We start from the raw sequence: 20,759 nt of genomic DNA on the forward strand, positions 1-20,759 counted from the left end.
CCAGGGCTTTTTGGCAACCACACAAAAGGGAGGGTACACAAAGTGAAATAACAAGAAGATTGTTTATGAAAGAGCAGAAGATTTTGAACATTGTGAAACTCTGGAAAGTAAAGTAAAAAGAGGATTGTTTGTTAAGTAGATATAAGCCAGCAAGAAGGGTATATGCCACTTGAAAATAAAGAGGAAAGTGCAAGACGAGTGAAGTCCTGGCAGGGGAGTATACCAGGCAAAGTGGAAACCTACAAGGAGTATCCGGCAGAAGCAATGTTTGTTAAACAAAGAAGAAACTTGTGTTACAAAAAGGAACTTTTGCTACAGGAGAACTTACAAGAATTAACTGTGTTCATTTAACAGGATTGTTGTGGGCTTAGGAAGGTATAAACAATGGTTAGTCCCAGAGACATTTGTGATACCAGTGAAGAATCCAGGAGAATGGAATCAACCTCTAGAATTAAAGTCTTTTCCATTTTGGAGAATATTTACATTGGAGACATTCTACTTTTATTTAAGAAAACATTAATTGCGAATACGAGGTTATAGACATTTCCCTTGTCAGTTTGTTATTTTGTTTTAGTGTAAGTGTCAGGATAGAACATTTTGGACACAAGGACGGCTTTTTGAATTAGGATATCATGACAAAGACAGATCCTTTGTTTTTTGGTTTTTAGGTATGGACATTCCTCTTTAGAATAGGGTCAGGAAGGCATTTTACCAACCCATTTAAGTTGAATAAAGGTCTATAACCAAACAAATGACAACTTTGTGTTCGGCTTTCATTTTTTACCCCTCACACTCTCCTCCACTGACCCATCTGGTCCCAAACGATCAAGTCTGCAATCTTGACACGGTTTAGTAGAACAAAATATTCAGCAAGATCTCACGGTTAGCCCCGCTACACTATATTGTTTTCACATACACTTGCAAAGCATTAAGTGTATAAACCACTGACCAATGCAGCACACAGACCATCCAGCTCGTTCATCTAAAGGAGAAGATGAACCTAAAAAAGCCCTAAGCATTGAACACACCTCCCGATAAAGGCAGCTATTAAACCCATGTCACCTTTGTATTTACCAGGGTTCCCCAAACCAAGCCCAGATCCAGCTGCATTGTCAATTCAGGGGCTCTGGGTCCATGCCCGACAAACATTGACTCTTACTTGTGGGGGGAATTCTTAACTGTGACAAACCAAAAAGCATTTCTTTTGCACTGTTGTGGAAAGGGCAGACTGAGGTGCAGCAGCACATAGTCGGCATATTTTGGAAGGCAACAGCTGCACAATTGGCAGGTTGGAAGGCACCCACTACAAGTTCAAGGAGCCAGATGAGAGGGCCTCTGCAGTATGCAGACCTCCAATCTCAGACTAGGCTCAATCCACAGAACTATCGGCAGGTTTATGGTTTGCAGCTTGACAAGGATATTGGTTGAGGATTGTAGAAGCGAGAGCTTGTTGGTTATTCACCAGTCTTCACTCACTGCACTCTACACCCCAAAGCAAAGATGGGTTTCTCTATGTTATTGAGGGCTGTCCTTTATGCAAGGACACTGAAAATCACATTTGGATCATTGTAAACACCACTCTAGCTTCATGTAATGGGTTTCCCGTCTTATCATAAAGGTAAACAAAACAGGCTCTTCCTGCACATACCTCGAAGATCATCAGTCCCAAGATTCTAGTCTGCTATCTATAAAGAATCACTACTTGTCGGTCAATCCTCTGTAGACATATTTGCTTATTCTTCTCGTGCGTATGTAATCCAGTCCCCACTTAGATGGCAGCACACAGAGGTGGATTCTATCAAAGCAGTTTTCAAAGGTCATAAATACCGGAGCACAATTGTATCCTTCACCCCAAAATCGAAAAACTCAAAGACTGCTTACAAGGAGTGGCTAGAGCCTCTTTCATGCCTTGGCACTCCCCAAATCCCTACCAATGGAAACATTGATTTAACTCTCTCCCATCCACTCCAACCAATCACTCCAAGCACTGCACTAACTAGGCACACTTTATCACTACCATCATATCCTCGGACTGCCATCTCTTTCGAATCCACATGGAATGGGTCAACCATTAAAGCACCTCAATGGATCCTAGCAATTTAACCCAAAACGAAAAGCGCAACATTCCAGCTAGGGCATCCAGACATGCAGCACCTGACACAAATTGAACTTTCTCATAGTGATACTTGAAACATGTGAAACATCAAGTCACATCTCTGCTGAAAGTGACGCTTAAGAATGTGCAAGCCTAGAAACCAGAGACATGTGTTCATTTTTTTCTGTTCTGCATTTATTTTTATGATGTTTATAAATGCTTACGTGCCTATTGATGCGGCGAGGAGAGAATAGGCCATTCTCCCATTTAGAACAAAATAAAACAAACCATCACCTCCCCCAGCTTTATGGTAGTAAACACTTAAAACAAATATATATATTGAACTGGAACGGAAAACAAAACTGGCCACATTGCAACTGCATCGGTGTGTACGCAAACTTCAGTAAGATTGCTATTGGTATACTTCTAATCATTATATTTTGACATTTTCAAAGCAAGCAATCTGAACATATATGTTAGTAAAATACCATTTAACATCCAAATGAAAAGCAAAACCTAGAGATCAACTTACTCTGCTCATTGATTCAAAGCACTTTCTGACCAAAGATTCCACATCATTTGGTCTGTCCTGAACATTTATCCAGTCTAGTAGGGAGACATTGAACGAAGGCAGATTTTCGTCACAAAGTTCTTCGGAGGTCTGAGACTCTCCAGTTCCCATGTAACTTTCCGGCCCTTTGCTTTCCTGAATAGATAGTTCCACTGATTTGGAAAGTGAGGCTAAAAGTGACTTGTTCATTTGAGGTTCATCAGATAGAAGCACCACATCAGTAGACTTTTCGGTGTCCTGACTTTCAGTCCCTTCACGGTCGACAGAAGAGATCAGTCTCCCCAGGCACACTCTGTAACTATGTCTGGTTAGGCACTCCAGCAGAGGAATCTTGGCCATTACAGAAACAGCTGTACCCAAGCTTGAAGAGTAGAAAGTAAAATAACGTTAGCATACAAAGCAAAATCTAATTTGACAATACCTTACAGCAAGTAGGCAGAGTGCATTGACAGTAGCCTTTATTCCAAGACCCACATGGCAAAGAAGACACAGATAACTGGTGGCAGCTCCCTAGCCTGAACATTAAGTACAGCACCCTTCCCAGAGATTTCAGAGCTATTTTGCAGGTACGAATCCTTTCTCATTTAAAGAGAGGGGAATAGTCACCTCATGAGAATCCCCCTTGCTGGTCGCACTTAAAGCTGCCCTGAACGCTGAAGCCATCTCATTGTAGGACTAAAGAAACACAATCACACAATCCAAACTCCCATAGATTGATATACTTGATATGGTATGGCATTTATAACGTGCCTGTACAGATGTGTTTCTAGGGGATAGTTTAAGTGTTGATAGCTATCCAGTCATGCTTCACCTGCAAAAAGACATGCATTGCATAAAAAAGGTTATAAAGTTCCAATTTATCAGGGTGCAAAACTCATCTCCGGAAGACTGCGCAGCACCAGGAGCCATAGCTTTGCCAAACTAAAATCTAAGAGATGCATCAAGATAAGAAACATGAAGACAGGACTTCCTCCTTCTGCGCACCTGGACTTTGAAATAACCTACTAATGCACATCCAAGTGGGCCCAGATGTCCTGCACTTAAGGAAGGAACTGAATACCCAGCGCTTTAAGGAAAACCTAGACGCCCATTTAACACGAGCTACCCCTCTCCTCATCACATCCAATCCTCTCCATCAGCAGCGTGTCAAATCCTTAGTTGTGGTCGCTTCTCCCCAAGGGGGAGCCCCTTCCCATGAGGCCAGGGAGGTGAGGCCGCTACCTGATAGTCCCCCTGGGGTTGATATATAACGGGAGGATCTCATGGGGAGAGATTCCCCTCTGGGGGCAGAGACGGTCATCTAGGGAGAACACAGTATAATCACCTGCAATCTACTCCTCGTAACCCCCACATATTGTATTGTATTTATTTAATTTTTTATATAGAGCTTTATGCCAAAGCGCTTTACATGAAACAACAGGACTACATTAGAAGCAATAAAATACAAGTCATGTGTCAAGTAACCGAGAACAACATGCAGAACAATTTCCCAGGATCATTAGAATGAAACATGAGTAGGGTTGAGCACTTGAGGGAAATAGCAGGAAACTGTCAGGAGGGAGATTGAAGTAGGTGGGATTTTAAGGGAAGAGCGCAAAGAAGAATATGAGGTGATGGAGCGGAAAAGGGAGAGAATTCCAGTGGAGTGGGGCAAGGAGCTGGAAGGAGCGGAAGCGGGAAGGGGCACATGGTGCAGGTGGGAAAGTGAGTAGGAAGTCATCAGCAGAACAGAGAGGGCGAGAGGGGGGAGTAGAATGAGAGGAGGCAGGAAAGGTAGGGAGGGGCAAGATCATGAAGAGATTTGAAGAGGAGACAGAGGAAGTTGAATTTGAGTTGAGAGTGAAAGGAGAGCCAGCCAAGTAAGGAGAGTGAAGAGGAGATGGAATCATGAGGAGAGAGGAAACAGAGAGAACGGATGGCAGAATGGTAGAGGGATTTAAGGGGGCGCTAGATGTGAGGCAGGGAAGCCAAAGAGGAGAGCTCAACAGTAGAAGAGACGAGAAAAGATTAGGGAGGATATTAAGAGCTTAGTTGCGTGAAAGGTAAGGAAAGATTGGATTTTGCCAATGTTATGAAGATGGAAGAGGCAGGCACGGAAGATAAGAGATATGGTGGGTAAAGGAGAGGTTAGAGTCAAAGTGGAAGCCAAGGTTGCGGGTAGAGGCATAGAAGGGGAGTTGTGCAGGGGGTAAGAGAGTGGAAGGAGGAGGTAAGGGGGAAGGGTGGGTGTTAGCAGGAAGGAATACAACTTCAGTTTTGTCAGTGTTAAGGGTGAGAAAGTGAGAGGACATCCAGGATTTGATAGCAGTGAGACATGAAGAGAGTTTGAGGTGGATGTCGGGAGTGAAGGAAGAGAAAGAGAGGAAGAGTTGGGTGTTATTGGCGTAGAAGTGGTGAGATACCAAAAGGAAGAGATGATTGTGGCTAGGTAGGAGGTATGTAGCGAGAAGATAAAAGGTCAAAGTACGGAACCTTGGGCAATGCCGAAGTCGAGGGAGTGGGTAGGGAAGATGCGGCCGGCCCAGGAAACTGCAAAGGAGTGATTGGATAGGTAGGAGGAGAACCAGTTGAGGACGGAGCCTTTGAGACCAAAGGAGGAAAGTGTGTTAAGGAGCAAGGGGTGGTCAATGGTGTCAAAGGCGGATGAGAGGTCAAGGAGAATGAGAACAGAAGAATGTTTAGAGTAGCGTGCAGTGAGAAGGGATTTAAGAACTGGGGTGAGAGAAGTTTCAGTAGAGTGTTTGGGGCGAAACCCAGACTGAGTAGGGGGCAGGGGGAGAGAGAATTTGGAGACAAATGCAGAGTTGGGAATAGACGAGGCGTTCAAGGAGCTTAGAGAGGAAGGGTAGAAGAGAAATGGGGCAAAGGTTGGAAGCCAGGAGGGGGTTAGCAGGGTTTTTTTTCAGGATAGGGATAATAGTAGCATGTTTGAAGGCGGAAGGAAAGGTTGCGGTAGTGAGACAGATTTTGAAAAAGGAGGTGAGGTAAGGTATGGAGGAGAGGGTAGATTTTGGGAATCAGAGAGGGTCAGAGGGAGCAGCAGTAGGGTGAGCTTTGGACTGGAAGAGGGAACCTTTGGAGAGAGAGACTGGTGTGAAGTTAGACATGTAGGAGGGTGGAGTAGTGGGAGGTGGGGTAGGGGGAGAGTAAGAAGGGGAACGTAGAATGTTTTGATGCAAGGTGAGTACCTTAGAGGAGAAGAAGTTAGCGAAGTCAGAGGGTGAAAAAGGAGAGGAAACTGAGTGGTCAGGGGTTGGAGAAGAGAGAAGGCGAGTCAAGGTTTGGAAGATTTGGCAGGGATGGGAAGATTGAGACTGGAGGAAGTTAGAGAAGTAGGATCGTTTAGTCACGCTGATGAAAGAGTCATAGAGGGTGTGGTAAGAGAAGTAGGAATCACCCCATGTATGTGTGCAGGGCCACCAGTCTAGTAAACAGTTTAAGAAACTCAAGAACTGGGACGAAGAAGATCAGCCAAAGAAGGAGTCATCTAAGTACGGAGAGGAGTAGACCCTGCAGAGTGATGAAGACATGGTTGCGGAAAGGAACTAAGGATTTACGCCAGACAAGGCTGGAATCATTGTATAAAAAGTAACAATGGACTAACTCCAGACAGCGAGTCACGGGTAGCCGTGAGTGTCTGCAGGTGTGCAGTTTCCCAGTCATGGGAACTTCAAACCTGCCTTGGCCAGCACAGAAGGCGAAGCTCTACGAATGCTGGCGGTCGGCCATGTTCGTCTGGCAGAGCTTTTGTGGGACTGGAGCTGTGCCGAGAAGTAGCGGGTAGACGAACAAATGCAGATGTCAGCTCGGACCGCTGTTCCTCTGCCGCGCTGGAAGCAGACCGCTGAGACAGCCGAACAGAGTGCCCGTCATCCCAGGAAGCCCCAGTGATGTGCCAAAACCCCAGACCAGGTATGGGGGGGCAAGGGAGATCCGGAGAGAACGCAGGGCCCTGCAATAGCCAGGCACCGATTGTTGTCCCTAGAAATTTTCTTCAATATAAACGGCACAGTGTCATGACAGGAGCAGGAAGCATCTGCATATGCTCCTCTTCACCAAAGTAGCAGAGAAGCCCCTACTGGCCACCAGGGAAGGGCCTGGGACCCCTACCAGTATTATAAGACAAGTCATCTTCTTTGTGGCAGGACATGGCAGGAGAGTGAACCAGGTCTGCCAGATCCCAACAGTAGAGAAATACAGGTCTTGGATCTGCACCCACGAGAAAAGAATAATACAAGTAATTTTCCTTGTGGCAGTACTTGGCAGGAGAGTGAACCAAGTGTGCCCAAGTCTGGAGACGGGGAAACCTGGGCCTCAGACCCTCAAAATGAAAGACTGAAACTGCTAAATTGTGTAAATTGTGAAAACAAAGTGAAATAACAACCAGGGAACGGGAGCCATTCCCCCTGGTTGTAGCAAACTCTGAAGTTAAGAAGGGAGTCATTCTCCTGTTAACCAGGGGAAGAGAGTTATTCAGCCTGGTTGTCTGGAACTGTAAAAGCAAGATACCAGAAGGGAGCCATTCCACTTGTAACCAGAGCTGAAAAGACTAATACAACATGTACAAAAACGGACAGTGTGTCTGCCTAGGGAACGTGCTGGAACTTTGTCTTTTGTGTTGAAGATCAATTTTGACCTGGGGAAGGGAACCATACGCCTAAGAAGAAACCAACATCTGGAGGTGGACTTGTATCCCCAGTCCAGAAGATGGGAGTCATTCTTCTGGGCCAAAAAAGTCTACTTTATCTTTAGCTTCATATTAAGTGTAAGGTACAGAAGTAGGGTTTTTGACAGGACACTGGACTATTAATGTACATCGACATTCAGTCAGAAACCTTAGTGCTTTAGTTGAGGCAGGAAAACCCCTCCTAGGGATAGGGAGAGTTAGATTTATAGCAATCATCATGACAACCGTGTGTCAGTCTCTTCCTTCTGCACCCTTACAGCAGTCGGTCATTCTCTCTATAGTTTAACCCTTTCAGCTACAGTGCTTCACTGCTTTCAACCTTTGGTAGTTAGCCCTATACAAATCCCATACATATATACATAGTTACAAGTCTCAGAAAGGAAAGGACTTCATACAGACACTAATGACGATGTTAAGCCTGCTTGGAACTCAACAACTAGATCAAGTTTGTGATGTACTCAATAGATTTGTAATTTGTCAAATGGGTGTGGAAAGTAACGCTTTGCAAAATAACTTCATTTAACTTGAGAGACAGTAAAAACACATCCTCCACAATCTTGGCACAATTCCACAATTTTTAGGGAGGGGATCTGTTTTGCCATGCTACATTTTTGGTCCTGGCCAATTTGTTGTTTACATCCCAATACTTGTTTTGCGTTTCTATTTCAAATTCAGAGCTACAAGTAGCACAATGCAAGGAAAGGGTCTGGAAGAGATGACTACTATGCCTGACATTAGTCAATTTGAAATCTCTAGAGTCATGGTTGTACTTGTACTGGGGTGCTTGGTGTGATGAAATGATGACTGCTCTGGAGGAATACAGGGAGAAGTGGACAAAGCACATACTCTGCCTCACACCACTACTAAACCACAGTGATCTATGACGAATCCCAGGGTATTGTCACTGATTCCCGTGGGGTGAGCACAGTGTCATGAGGCCAGGCCGCTATCCGATAATCTCCCCGTTAGGCAAGATTTGGTGCATTACCCTTTGGGTGCACTACAACACCCTTGACCTCCTGGCAATAGGAACCCAACCTTTGGTAGAAGTCTGTACTACACAGGTTGGTAGTGTGGCTGAGCAGCCAGGATTATCTCAAGAGGGGCCAATGTGAGCAGTAGGGGAGTTACACAGAGATTCACAGTGACAAGTATCCATATAAACTTTTACACACAAGGCTTCTTCATTAAACAAGTATTAATTTATTTAACAGTCAGTTTGAATAAGCCTTCTTCAGAAGGGGAAATGTAATAGTAACACACAAATACACTCCAAAATACACAGAACCCACATACACGAGAAATCAACGGCAGAACACATCGAGGAGATCCTGAAACAGCCCAGGGGGGGGAAAAAGCAGGGGGGGTAGGGGGGGGGCGGTTCCTGGGTTTGGCCCAATTACCTTGCAATTGTAGCAACAAAGTAACAAAAGAAAAAACTTGCAAGGATACAAAGGATGGAACAAGTTACTTACCTGTAACTGTTGTTCTCCAGCATGGGTCTGGCATGGATTCACATGCTCATGAATAGTCTCCGTCGTCAGGCTGGGAATCCTCGGTAAAGGAAAAATTAGTTTCAGTTTCGTTTCTGAACTGTCTTTCTTAGTAGTAACCAATCACTGGTCTCTGGGTCATACTGCCCCCAGCCAATGACTGCCCTCTCCCTACATCCCTCCCCTGGCACCCATTCTCAGATTTGGTAGCACGTAAAGTTGCAGTAGGACCAAGTGAAGAGCCACAGAGGGGTAGGTGGGAGGGTTCGCATGTGAATCCATGCCAGACCCATGCTGGAGAACAGTTACAGGTAAGTAACAAGAATACAAGAATACATAGCAAACACACATGCACAACCACGGGAGGTGGCAAGGCTCAACATTAAGCATTTCATCAACTCAACATTAAGCATCTCTTACCTCCTCACCAGGCCCACCTTCAGGCGAACAGGTTGCGCAGCACTGCTTGGCCGACGCTGGACTCCTCCATGGAATCCCGGTCGACGCAGTAGAATCTCGTGAAGGTGTGCATCGACCTCCACGTAGCAGTCCTGCAGATGTCCAGCAGGGGCACACCAGATAGGAACGCCGTGGTAGCAGCGATCGCTCTGGTCGAATGGGCTCTCGGACGGCTGGGCAATGGTCGGTTTACCAACCGGTGACAGTGCATGATGCAGCCGATCTGGAAATGGAAGCCTTCGAGAGGGCCTTCCCTTGGTTCACAGGTCCAAAGTCCACAAACAGCTGTGATGTCTTCCGAAAACTCTTTGAGAAAAGTCTTCTCGGCCGGCGACGAAAAGAAAACAGGTAACACCAAGGGCTCGTTGAGATGGAAGTCCGACAGCACCTTAGGCATGAAGGAGGGGTGCGTCCTCAGCACCACCCTTGTCTCGTGGAAAGTCAGGTACAGAGGTTTACAGGGGAGGGCCTGGATCTCTCCCACTCGTCGTGCAGAGGTGATGGCCACAAGAAACGCTGTTTTCCACGACAGGAACTTCAACGGTGCAGAATGCAGAGGCTCGAATGGCGATCCCATGAGCCTGGTCAGCACCACGTTGAGCTCCCACGCTGGGGCCAGAGCCTTCACCGGCGGGAACGATCGGAAGAGTCCCTTCATGAACTCCTTCATCAGGCGATGGGACCACAGGGATGATCGCCCCGGAGTCCTGGTGTAGCGGGAGATAGCCGCTAGATGGATTTTGATGGAGGCATGGGCCAGCCCCGCCTTGGCCAAAGACAATAAGTACGGCAGCACTTGAGGGGCCGTAATCCGCAGAGGATTAATCTTCTGTGCACCGCACCAGACAGAAAACCTCTTGCACTTGTGTCCATAGCACTTGAGAGTTGAGGACGCCTTGGCCTTTGCAAGCACCTCCTTGCAGTCCGCTGGGATATCGTACCCTCCAAACTCTAGTGCTGCAGGAGCCAGGCCTGCAAGTTCAGCGACCCTGGGTCGTGATGGAGGATGGCGCCTCCTTCTCTGGTGAGGAGATCCGCGTCCGTCAGCAGCTTGACTGGGGGGACGCTGACAAGTCCAGAAGGTCCGGGAACCAGATCTGTCTCGACCACGCAAGTGCGACGAGGATCATCCTGCACCGGGACCTCTTGAGTTGGTTGATGAGTCGCAGCAACAACGGCAACGGCGGGAACGCGTACAGGAACAAGCCATCCCAGGGGAATGAGAAGGCAACGCCCATGCTCCCCGGCTGGGGAAACCTGCTGGCAAACCTCCGGCACTTGGTGTTCGCCGCCGTCGCGAATAGGTCGATCTGGGGACTGCCCCATCGTTGGAATAGCCGATCCACTTGATCCTGCCGCAGCTCCCACTCGTGGCACGAGCGCAGCTCCCTGCTGAGCGAGTCTGCGATGGTGTTCTTTATTCCTGCCAGGTGGAAGGGCACCAGAAACATCCCCTGGGCGACGGCCCAGTGCCACAGATCCTGGGCCTCCTTGGATAGGGCTGGGGATCTGGTGCCTCCCTGCTTCCGGATGTAGAACATCGTGGTGGTGTTGTCGGTGAAGATCCTCGCCACCTTGCCCTTGAGGGACGGGAGGAACAACCTTAGAGCCCAGAACACGGCTCAGAGCTCCAGGATGTTGATATGTAGTGACCTCTCCTCTGGGAGCCAAAGGCCTCTTGCGTGGAGATCTCCGGTGTGCGCTCCCCACCCCTTCAGGGAGGCATCCTTCGTCACTGTCGCCTGATGCGTCAGGGTCTGGAAGTCCGCACCCGCCACCAGATGCGCGTGGGCTCCCCGCCACCAGATCGCTTGGCGGAAGGTCTCGTTGAGCGGGATCCTATCTTCGAAGCTGCCTGCCGCTTGCATCCACCGGGCATCGAGGAACTCTTGCAGTGGCCGCATCCGCAGTCTGCACAGGCGCACTAGGTAGATGCACAAGGACATCACGCCGAGAAGGGACTTGATGAACCTCGCCCTGGCCACATCCATGGCAAAGAGCTGCTGCACCTTGCCCATGATGGCCTTCGTCCTTTCCTCCGATGGGGAGGCCAGTCGCGCTACTGTGTCGAGCTTAGCTCCCAGAAACAGTGCAATCTGCGATGGAACCAGGTGGGATTTGGTGAAGTTGATGGAGAAACCCAGATCCGTGAGCAGTTGGACGGTCTTCGCTGTGTGCCAGACGGCAAGTTCCGTTGTCTTTGCTCGGATGAGCCAATCGTCCAGGTAGGGGTAGACGTGGATCCTCTGCAGGCGCAGGCGCAGCCGCGCCGCCACTGGTGCTAGGCACTTGGTGAATACCCTGGGCGCCGACTTCAATCCAAATGAAAGGGCCTTTGTAACGCTCACCTGATTCTCGCAGAGGCGCCGGTCTTGACTGGGCGACTACCGTATCTTCAAAGGTGATGTGTAGCACCCGGTTGGCTCTTTGGGCTGGACCTCTGTGCACTGTATGCCTGACGTGTAGAGTAAGATGTCTGCAGATAGAAAATATGGGGTTAATGAACTGGGGTTATTGGGGTGTCCCTATCTCTTTCCTCTTCTCCTCTCCTGTAGACCCCCAAAGGTTAACGCTCTCACCTTAGGTAAGTGAATGCCGAGCTCTCCATCTGCCTCGGGGCAGGGTGCTGTAACCAGTTTCTTCACTGGATAGGTAGCGAAGGCCTCTTGACTTCAGAGGACTGCTGTCCGTCGTTTACTGCACGAACGGTAAGTTTCGAGTCATTCAAATGTCTTTAAAGTCTTTAGTAATGATGTCTCTTGTTTTGCAGGGTTCCGGCGATGGCGGATGACGGGCTGAAGTGAGTTGAAGATGGAGCCCGTGTGATGAATAGAAGCGCCTGGAAGCACGTAAGTAAGCGCTTGTTGCCTGCTTCACTATGCGCTCTAACTGTCTTTTTATTTTGCAGGTACGAGTTCGGAGCGGCTGCAGGGTGCCGGAATACCCACTGGATTAGATGTGGAAAGGAGTCATGGCACGTGAGTATTAAAGTTCCCCAATGTCTTTAAACGCACCTTGTTTTGTCTTTCAGATGCGGGATGCAGCGCCGAAGAGTAGGTAAGCCTTTGCCTTTCAGATGCCGGAATGCTAACCTGTTCTTTCTTGTCTTTATAGGTGTTGCTGAAGACTGGATTCAGGATGGTAATCCTTTGCCTTTCAGATGCCGGAATGCTAACCTGTTCTTTCTTGTCTTTATAGGTGTTGCTGAAGACTGGATTCAGGATGGTAAGCCTTTTCCCTTAGGCCCAGGACCGGATGCAGAAGACACGATGAGCATTCTGCTGCAGAGGTTGCAGAATAACGCAAAGCAAGATTCATCCACCGGGTGTGGTTTAAATAGCCTCCTGTAGTGCTTAGGTGTCTCCTTCCACAGCCACGCCTAAGTAAGAAAAGAGTTCCTGGTAAGAAAAGAGTTCCTGCCTTCCAGAAGAGTTCCAGTGTTCTGAATCTAGGGAGTGGCTCCAGCCCCACCCAACAGGAAAAGTAGTTCCAAACAGAAGAGGATCAGAGGCTCAACTGGCAGGCAAGTAAGCAGCATGGTCTGCTGAAGGTAAGTCCACCCAAGCATTATGAGCCCGGCGCTTCCAGCGCTGGGACTGGGCATATTTATGAGCCTGGTGCCACTGGCGCCAGGACTGGGTCCAAAAGGTCCCAATTGGGACTGGTTGGCACTCGGAACCTGGGTTATGGATCTGCTTCCAAGGGAGTTGGGAAAACCCTGACCTTTTGGAAGCAGAGATCATGACAGCCTTGAATTGGTAGTGCCGTCCTTGGACTACGAATCTGAGAAACTTTCGATGTCCTTTTAGAATGGGGATGTGAAAGTAGGCATCCTCCAAGTCCAGCGACGATAGGAAGTCGCCCTCCTCCAGCTGCCCCAGCACGTGCTGGAGGGTGGCCATCTGGAACTTCTGGGTCTTGATGTACTTGTTTCAAAGACGATGGTCCAGGATGGGACGCCAACCACCGGCCTTCTTTCTTACGAGAAAGTACCGTGAGTACACTCCGGAGCCCCGGAGCTTCTTTGGGACGAGCTCGATGGCTCCCTTCTTCAGCATCGCCCTTACTTCCAGCAGCAGTTGAGGGACGTGGTTTTCCTTCCTGGCCACGGGTGGAATGCGGGGGCACTTCTTTAGAAACTCGAGAGTGTGCCCATGGGCCAGGGCATCTAGCACCCATCGGTCGGTGGAGATGGACTCCCACACACTGACGAACTTCGCCAGCCGGCCTCCCACCGGGTGGCTCAGGTGGGGGCCCGACGCTACAGCCGGTTCAGTCCTGCTTGGCAGCGGCCTTGCCGCCTTGGCTTCCATGGCGACGACAAGATCATCCTGACATGCCGCGTCCTCTGTAGGCCTCCTGCGACGAGGAGTGGGCCGCCTGGCGGTAGGTCGAGGAGGCACCTTGCTTGCCTCCAGAGTTCCAAAAGAGCAGTGGTCGTTGCTGCAAACCCCCCCAAAGCCCGGGCCGTCTCCGTGTCGGCCTTGATGGCCTGCAGCGACTCGTCCACTGTCTTGCCAAATAGGTTGTTCCCGTCGAAGGGCATGTCCAAAACTCTGGTTTGCACATCCTGGCGGAAATCATTTGCCTTGAGCCAACCACGCCGTCGAAGACAAACACCGTTGCCCAACTGGCGGAAACCGTTGTCAGCAATGTCCGTGGCCACCATTATGGCGTGGTCCAACGCCACCTCGCCTTCCTGGAGGATCTCCAGGGCCTCTGCCCTCTTGTCGTCCGGGAGGAAGTCCAGCAGAGGAGCTATCTTATACCAAAGCTCCCTGTCATAGCTGGCCACAATCGCTAGGGCGTGTGCCGCCTTAATCGTCATCGCCGCCGACGAGATGACCCGTCGTCCATGGCGTCCAGTTTCTTCCCCTCGCCGTCTGGGGAGGGAGGTTGAAGTCGAAGTCATAGCCCCTGCTGCCTTCTTCTTGGCCGCCGCCGAGAGGACCGGATCCGGGGTCGGCTGCGCCATAAAGGCACAGAGGGGCGGAATCCAGGACCCAGTACTTCTTCTCGTACCGGTCTCTCTTCGCAGGGGTCGTGGATGGGTTCTTCAGGAGCAACAGCCCCTCGTCCCAGATGTCGCGTGAAGGAACCAATTTTGTCAGGCGGGGAGGCCTGGGGAGGGGTTATGGAAAGCCCATCCCATCATCACCACTGTCGTTATCCGTCCCCGTCGTGGCCGTCTCTGTTCCCGTGTCAACCCTAGGATCAGGGGAAGGAGATGAAGGCTGCGAGGGCTGGAAGGGCGGCGGTGGATGAACTCTCCTCTGCTTGTTTGGAGGGCTCCCCGATGGGCCAGGTTCCGCTGGATCGTCTGTTGGGGGTAAGGGCAACCTCGTCCTTATCTCTGTACATAAGGCCTGGATTGCCATCAAGATGGCTCCCGAATTGTCCTGAGGCTCAGGTACCGACTGCGACGGGCCCAACGGTTGGGGAGTGGAATCCTCCGCCTCCACGGGAACCTCATCGGCACCACCGTCGCTCTCTTCGTCTGCCTCGTCGGGATCCCTCCCGTGGGACTGGACCTCCTCGAACTTCACGACTCCAGCCAGTTCCTCTTCAGAGGCTGAATCCGTGGCCGTGATGGCCACTACCCCCCCGTCCCCCCTATTTTTCCACTGGGGTTCTCACAAGGGTCTTATCGATGGGCTGAAAAGAGGATTCCATCCACGGTGGCAGGGAAACTCTGGGCCCCTAGGTCGCCTCCACTGGGGTAGCCGCCACAGGCTTTGCCAGGGCCGCCACGACTCCCTCGATAGAGGCCTTAGCTGGGTGAATCAAAGCCTTCACGACTTTAGGCGCGCTTGAGGCCTTCACCTTGGGGGGAGGGTCACCAACGCGCTCCCCCTCGGCTGTTTCCGTCGGGATCGACTGGGGCTTCTCCAGAAGCGTACCCGGGTTCTCCGATTTCCTTTTCCCCGAGCCAGAGCGTTGGCGTCAGTGAAAGCGCGTCCAGCCTGGCAGCCGAGGAGCCTGACCGTTCGGTGCTCCCGGTGCCCGCGAACTCGCAGTGCTTACCCTTTTGTTGGGTCCCCGTCACCGGAGCGCCCTCAAAGGACTTAGAAGACCGCTCAGACCTCTTCTTCTTCTCACCTAATGCTAGGCTCTTCCCTTCCAGCCAGTTGGTGAGGCGGATACGCCGATCCTTCATGGTCCTTTCCGACATGTTCTTGCAAAACGCACAGTCCTTCGCCACGTGCGTTTTGTCTTTGTGCAGGCAGTAGAGGCATCTAGAATTCTCGTCCTCCTTGAAGACATTCTGCAATCCGCATCCAGGGCAGTTCCTGAACAGCTTGGATGCGGGCGTCTAGTTTCCTTTGTCCTGGGTCATGTCCACTGGGTAGGCTTCAAGGTATTCTGGAATCCTCCAAGAAGCGCAACTTCGATGAAAACTTCGCCCCTGAGGGGTCCCCGTTGATCAGAAGTAGAAACAGTGGAGCTTGAGGCTCGATTGACCGAAAAAATGAGATTAAACTCTTTGAAAAATCGCAAAACGCAGTAAAAGCTTGAGAGTTATAGCACGAGGACTCCCAACACTTGAACGTGCGGTAAAAATATGAGGATGGCTGCCAGGAGAGGGGCTTAGGGAGAGGGCAGTCATTGGCTGGGGCAGTATGACCCAGAGACCAGCGATTGGTTACTACTAAGAAAGACAGTTCAGAAACAAACTGAAACTGATTTTTTCTTTACCGAGGATTCCCAGGCTGACGACGGGGAATATTCATGAGCATGTGAATCCATGCCAGACCCCATGCTGGAGAAACAAAGTATCCGAACCGCACTTCACTTTAAGGTGTGCAGTTATAAAAATATAAGAAATCCATGTCTCCCTGTACTATTAGTCTTAGCGGGTGGATACATTTCACCATAAGAGTGACCAAAAAGCAGGCTAGGTAAATGCTTTATTTACCTCCAAAAGGTAAAGTCAGCAAGCAAATAAACTGCAAAAGATAGGGTGTCCCTACGTGTATGGGAGGAAAGCAGCAAACATAAAAACTTTCCTAACAAGGGTCAAAAGGATTAGTGACAAGACTGCGCTCACTGAGTTTGAACCAAGGCTTTCTAAGGGATCCATTGGTGAGAGAAGAGTTATGAAAAGGGGTATATGATTTCATTAACAATCCAAAAGACCATTCAAATTCGGATGATCGATGGGATACCTTTAAGGAAAATATTAGGGGTCTGCACATTGAAACGGGCAGTAGGACCCACAAGATGAGAAGGAAAGAAACGGACATACTAAATGAGAAGCTCCATGGATGGGAGCTGAAATATAGGGAGGTGGGCTTGCCCAAGGTATTCCAAGTAGTACAAAAACCTCTGAGCCCAAATGAACATCCAGAATCGCAAAGGAAACAGAATGCGCTTGGTTAAGAGCAAAGAACTGTTAAAGGCAAAAAACTCTGCCAACCATATTGCCACTGCTAGAAAGGAAGACAGGGCACTGCTTGAATCTGACAACGATAAACAAGAATAATTCATCGAGTGCTATATCAAACTACATACATTGGAGAACCAAGCGATAAAAGACACAGAAGACGTCTTGAATAAATACTCATTCCGTGTGCTCACACCATAGCAAAAAGAAGAGCTGAATAAGGAAATAGAGGAGGAAATCCTGTCAGCAATAAGATCCCAAAAAAGGAAAGGGCGCAGAGACTAGAAAGCTTTTCTGCTTCCCCTTGGAAATTCCTTCTCGACAAAGCTGCTTAACCCTATTTATGAAGTTGTTGTTTTTATTCTTTACTTCGGCAAAGCCATAAAAGTGCACAATAAAACAAGCAATAATACAGATAAGACAAGCAACTGATACAATCAGCAAAACATCATACCCACACAAATATGACATAAATAATTTAAAACCTTGTGATATAAAATACAAACAACCAATTAATTGTGATAGTGATCAAACCAAATCAAGTTGGACTATACGTTCCTCACAGTACAGAGTAGTGGGGCAACATCCTTGAGTTGATGTATCTACACAGTGTCCTAAAATACTAACAACAAGCAATCTAAAAACTAGTCCCAGATAAAAACATCAGAAATTGGTGAAATATATACTAGTATTAAAACCCAACACCCACAAATAATCCACAGACAAGAGGCTTACAAAAACTTGAGATTCACCAGAGAATCATTTAGATTTGATCAGCATCTCTCTTCTTCAACACATAGCCCAAATATGTTGAAACAGCAAAAAAAAAAACATCTACAGAGCCACCTTTTTCACAGTTCCTCAGCCATGCTCAGGGAGCAAGCCCCTCCGTTGATCATACATGGTCTTAGGTTCTTGGTTCCGATATCAGCAAACGTGGGACAAAGAAATCAAAAATGTTCCAGCGATTCCACCACAGCAGGGCAGAATGGGTAGAAAGGCAAATGATTACTATTCCATACATGCCTAACTAGTGAGATGGTTACATTTCCCAACCACATTCTGATCTAAAGTGATACGTGACCCGAGTTTGGAATGAAACATAAATATTCTTCCAATTGCTGGCCCTGCTTAATTAAGAGATAGCGATACCCAGAAGAAATGTCAAGACTTTTGCTGATCAAGTTATACATTATATGTGGGAGGATGTTCGGGTATCATCCACTATGGGAGAGGCCAGAGTAATGGTTATTCCCAAGGATGGCCAAGGGCCTGAGGATTGCACCTCTTACCGTCCCCATAGTGGTACTTAACATGGAAATTAGGATCTATGCTAAAATATTAGTACTCTGATTAGAAAATGTACTGCTTAATATTAGAGGAATGGAGCAATCTGGCTGTGTAGCTAATAGACACGCTACTACCACTCCCTTTTTGAGTATTAAGATTGATTGCCCTACCACACTACCTACCTTTAAGAGACGTTTGGCTTTTTTTTGGTTGGGCGACTTTGCTTCACCATAGGGTTAAGTAGTTGTGCAGCCCTCAACAGGGGATTGTACAAAAAGTGCCCTAACACAGACATAGTATGACCTTCAGAAAATCTTTATTGAAGTTTAACTACACTGGGAAAGTGAGAGGCACCTTTCGGCAGTTGAGTTTGGACGAGGTATCAGCTCACTGCTGATGGCAGTCGGATCCACAAAGTACAGCGGACTAAAGTTCAGCCAAAAACATAATTCCACATACCCAGGAAAAAGGTTAACTGTGTGTGCATTGCTCAAGACACCCCGTAGCTTCCATCTACTGAAAAAAAAGCTGCTTTTGTTTCAGTGAACAGGGCAATCAAGATGCTCCGTTTGGGATTAAACATTTTTGGATCTGGATTCATCAGTCTGGATTAGTGATTTCCTGATCACTGATGAGCTGTAACTGTATTTCCCTCAGTGTTGAAGGACTGCTTAATAAGTTTCAGATGGATTAATACCTTTACAATGAACAGTTTTAATGAAAAGTGAAGTTTAACTTGAACTGGAGAGTTGGCATACATATGTGCAGCAAAGATGTATGCATACATACACATGTAAAGGTATTTACACACTTTTGATCATATTGCTCACAATTTGATGACGGAAACGGTACAGTAAGAAAAAAAATGCTTAACAAAAGCATATTGAACATAGGATAGGAAAGGTCTGAAAATTACCACAACAGCAACATTGTTTTGAAAAGGAGGTATTTTAGGTGTTGGCTTACTTAGTAAGTTTCAGCTTGATATCATCTACAGACTGCAGATAGCACGAGTATGCATTTTCAAACTTGAGAAGCAACTTTTGGTATGAATGTGTACAATCTTCCAAGTTTGCCATTATAGCTGCCCAACCTTGATGTTGTAGGTGTTCATCGTGGACAAGACCTTCACAAAAAGAACAAAGCTTCTTGGCAACTTCATACATTTCCTAAGGAAATTAAAAGAAATATACAAATATCAAATATATGTAGAAATTAGTACAAGTTATTAAGAGTACCAACTCTTGCACTCTAGTCCTATAACCCCCCCCCACTCCCAACGCCTGCATCCCTTTAGCCTCTTGAAGTAACAGTTTCGATAGAGGAGAGAACGAAAACAGATTTGCACACTGAGAATTTTTATTTTATAACTGGAAGCCCAGATTCAAGAATGTTCCAGTCTGTGTTAAAAATCAGCCTCTGAAAACACAAGCACGCCCTTCCCCAGATTGAAATTATTTTAAGTCTTAGTAGCCCTTTATTTAAACCAAACCAAGGATTGCAACTTGGGAGGCAGCTCAAACAAGAAATTAGACTGACCTAGTGAAAATATTTCTTTACCACACTAAGGATCCCATCTAGAGAAGGCATGCAGAGTAGAATCCTCAAAGGTGTTGGGAAATCCAACAGTTTATACTTTTGTGTAGGTACAGGGGTCCGCATTTCCCAAGCATTTCGATAATGGTATTACCCGCCATAAAATAGAAAAAGCTGGCAAATTATGGTAGTACCCATGACTCAAACTCACACTTTTGAGGGGGTCTCACCCCCCCCATGTACTTTACCCACCTGCCAAGGTCCTTACCTGGGGGTGACAAGGTTAAGATATTCGTACTACATGGGTATATTATTGAGGTGCCTGACATAATTCCTATTCAAGAGACAGTCCACTTTTCCCAGGCTTGTTTTTAATAGGAATTCCATACAAGGAACAGATTCAAGGAAACTCCTACTGCTTTTAAATGAAGTGGCTGAAGGCACACTGGATTACGAAAGTTATGGTACATTAGGAGATTTTTTTGTTGGTGTAAAGCTGCAATTAAGCAGTTAGCTTTCAGAAGGCTGCTCAGAAAGCACAGAGCTAGACTCAAATGTGTTTTGAGCAAGGAGAAGAAGGTAGTGGGTGAGAATAGCCATAAGGACTGACAGGGTCATGGGCAGTTATTTAATGAGTAAAGAAACAAACAACAATCACAGGTTGTGTGTCCCTTCGCACATGCACTCTTGGCTTTCGCACTTCCTATGACAATAGTTTTGGCATAAAGCCAGCATTTTTAATGCCACCCAAGAGCAAAAACTAATGATGTTGTGGAAGGCTTAAAAAGAGACCACTTTATACATCCTAATCAGAGAAACGCTTCACTTTTGAGACGGAGGACCAGACAGGGAATTGGAAGGCTTCTGTATGATAGAATTAAAACCAATGAGGAGAACTACAGTCCAGAAGATGCGGGTCAAAATATCTCTGGTTTATGTCAAAGTCCATAAAGCCCTTCTGCGCCAGGGGTAAATAGTCTGAAGAACAGCCTTGTCTAGAAGAACTTCCAGCAGACCGTCTAGAACCATCAATTCTAATTGTTTGGTAGTACCCAGATTCAAATCCTCCAAGATTGGCGGCAATAGTTTCCCTGTGAAGGCCGCTAAACTTTGGAACTCACTTCCATATCAGTTGAGAGGCGATCTCCCCTACTCTTTCTTCAGAAATAACCTCATCATTCACCTCAATCTGACTGAGAATTAGTCTCCTTTGAAATTTTGGTACGTCAGTTTGACCTGTTGCT

General features: G+C 47.6%; 1 protein-coding gene across 3 annotated transcripts in view; it reads right to left on the reverse strand.

Moving 5' to 3' along the window:
• RB1CC1 (RB1 inducible coiled-coil 1) overlaps window positions 1–20,759 on the reverse strand; it is a 1,537,866-nt gene that overhangs the window by 1,433,695 nt on the left and 83,412 nt on the right. For all 3 annotated transcript variants that reach the window (XM_069621043.1, XM_069621041.1, XM_069621042.1), the window contains exons 5-6: window positions 18,946–19,148; window positions 2,628–3,027 (exon numbers count right to left, since the gene is read on the reverse strand). In XM_069621043.1, coding sequence (XP_069477144.1) covers window positions 2,628–3,027; window positions 18,946–19,148 — 603 coding nt within the window. The remainder of the gene's footprint in view (window positions 1–2,627; window positions 3,028–18,945; window positions 19,149–20,759) is intronic.

Source organism: Ambystoma mexicanum, chromosome 5q (assembly GCF_040938575.1).
Source record: "Ambystoma mexicanum isolate Mex_15411 chromosome 5q, UKY_AmexF1_1, whole genome shotgun sequence".
NCBI lineage: Eukaryota > Metazoa > Chordata > Amphibia > Caudata > Ambystomatidae > Ambystoma > Ambystoma mexicanum.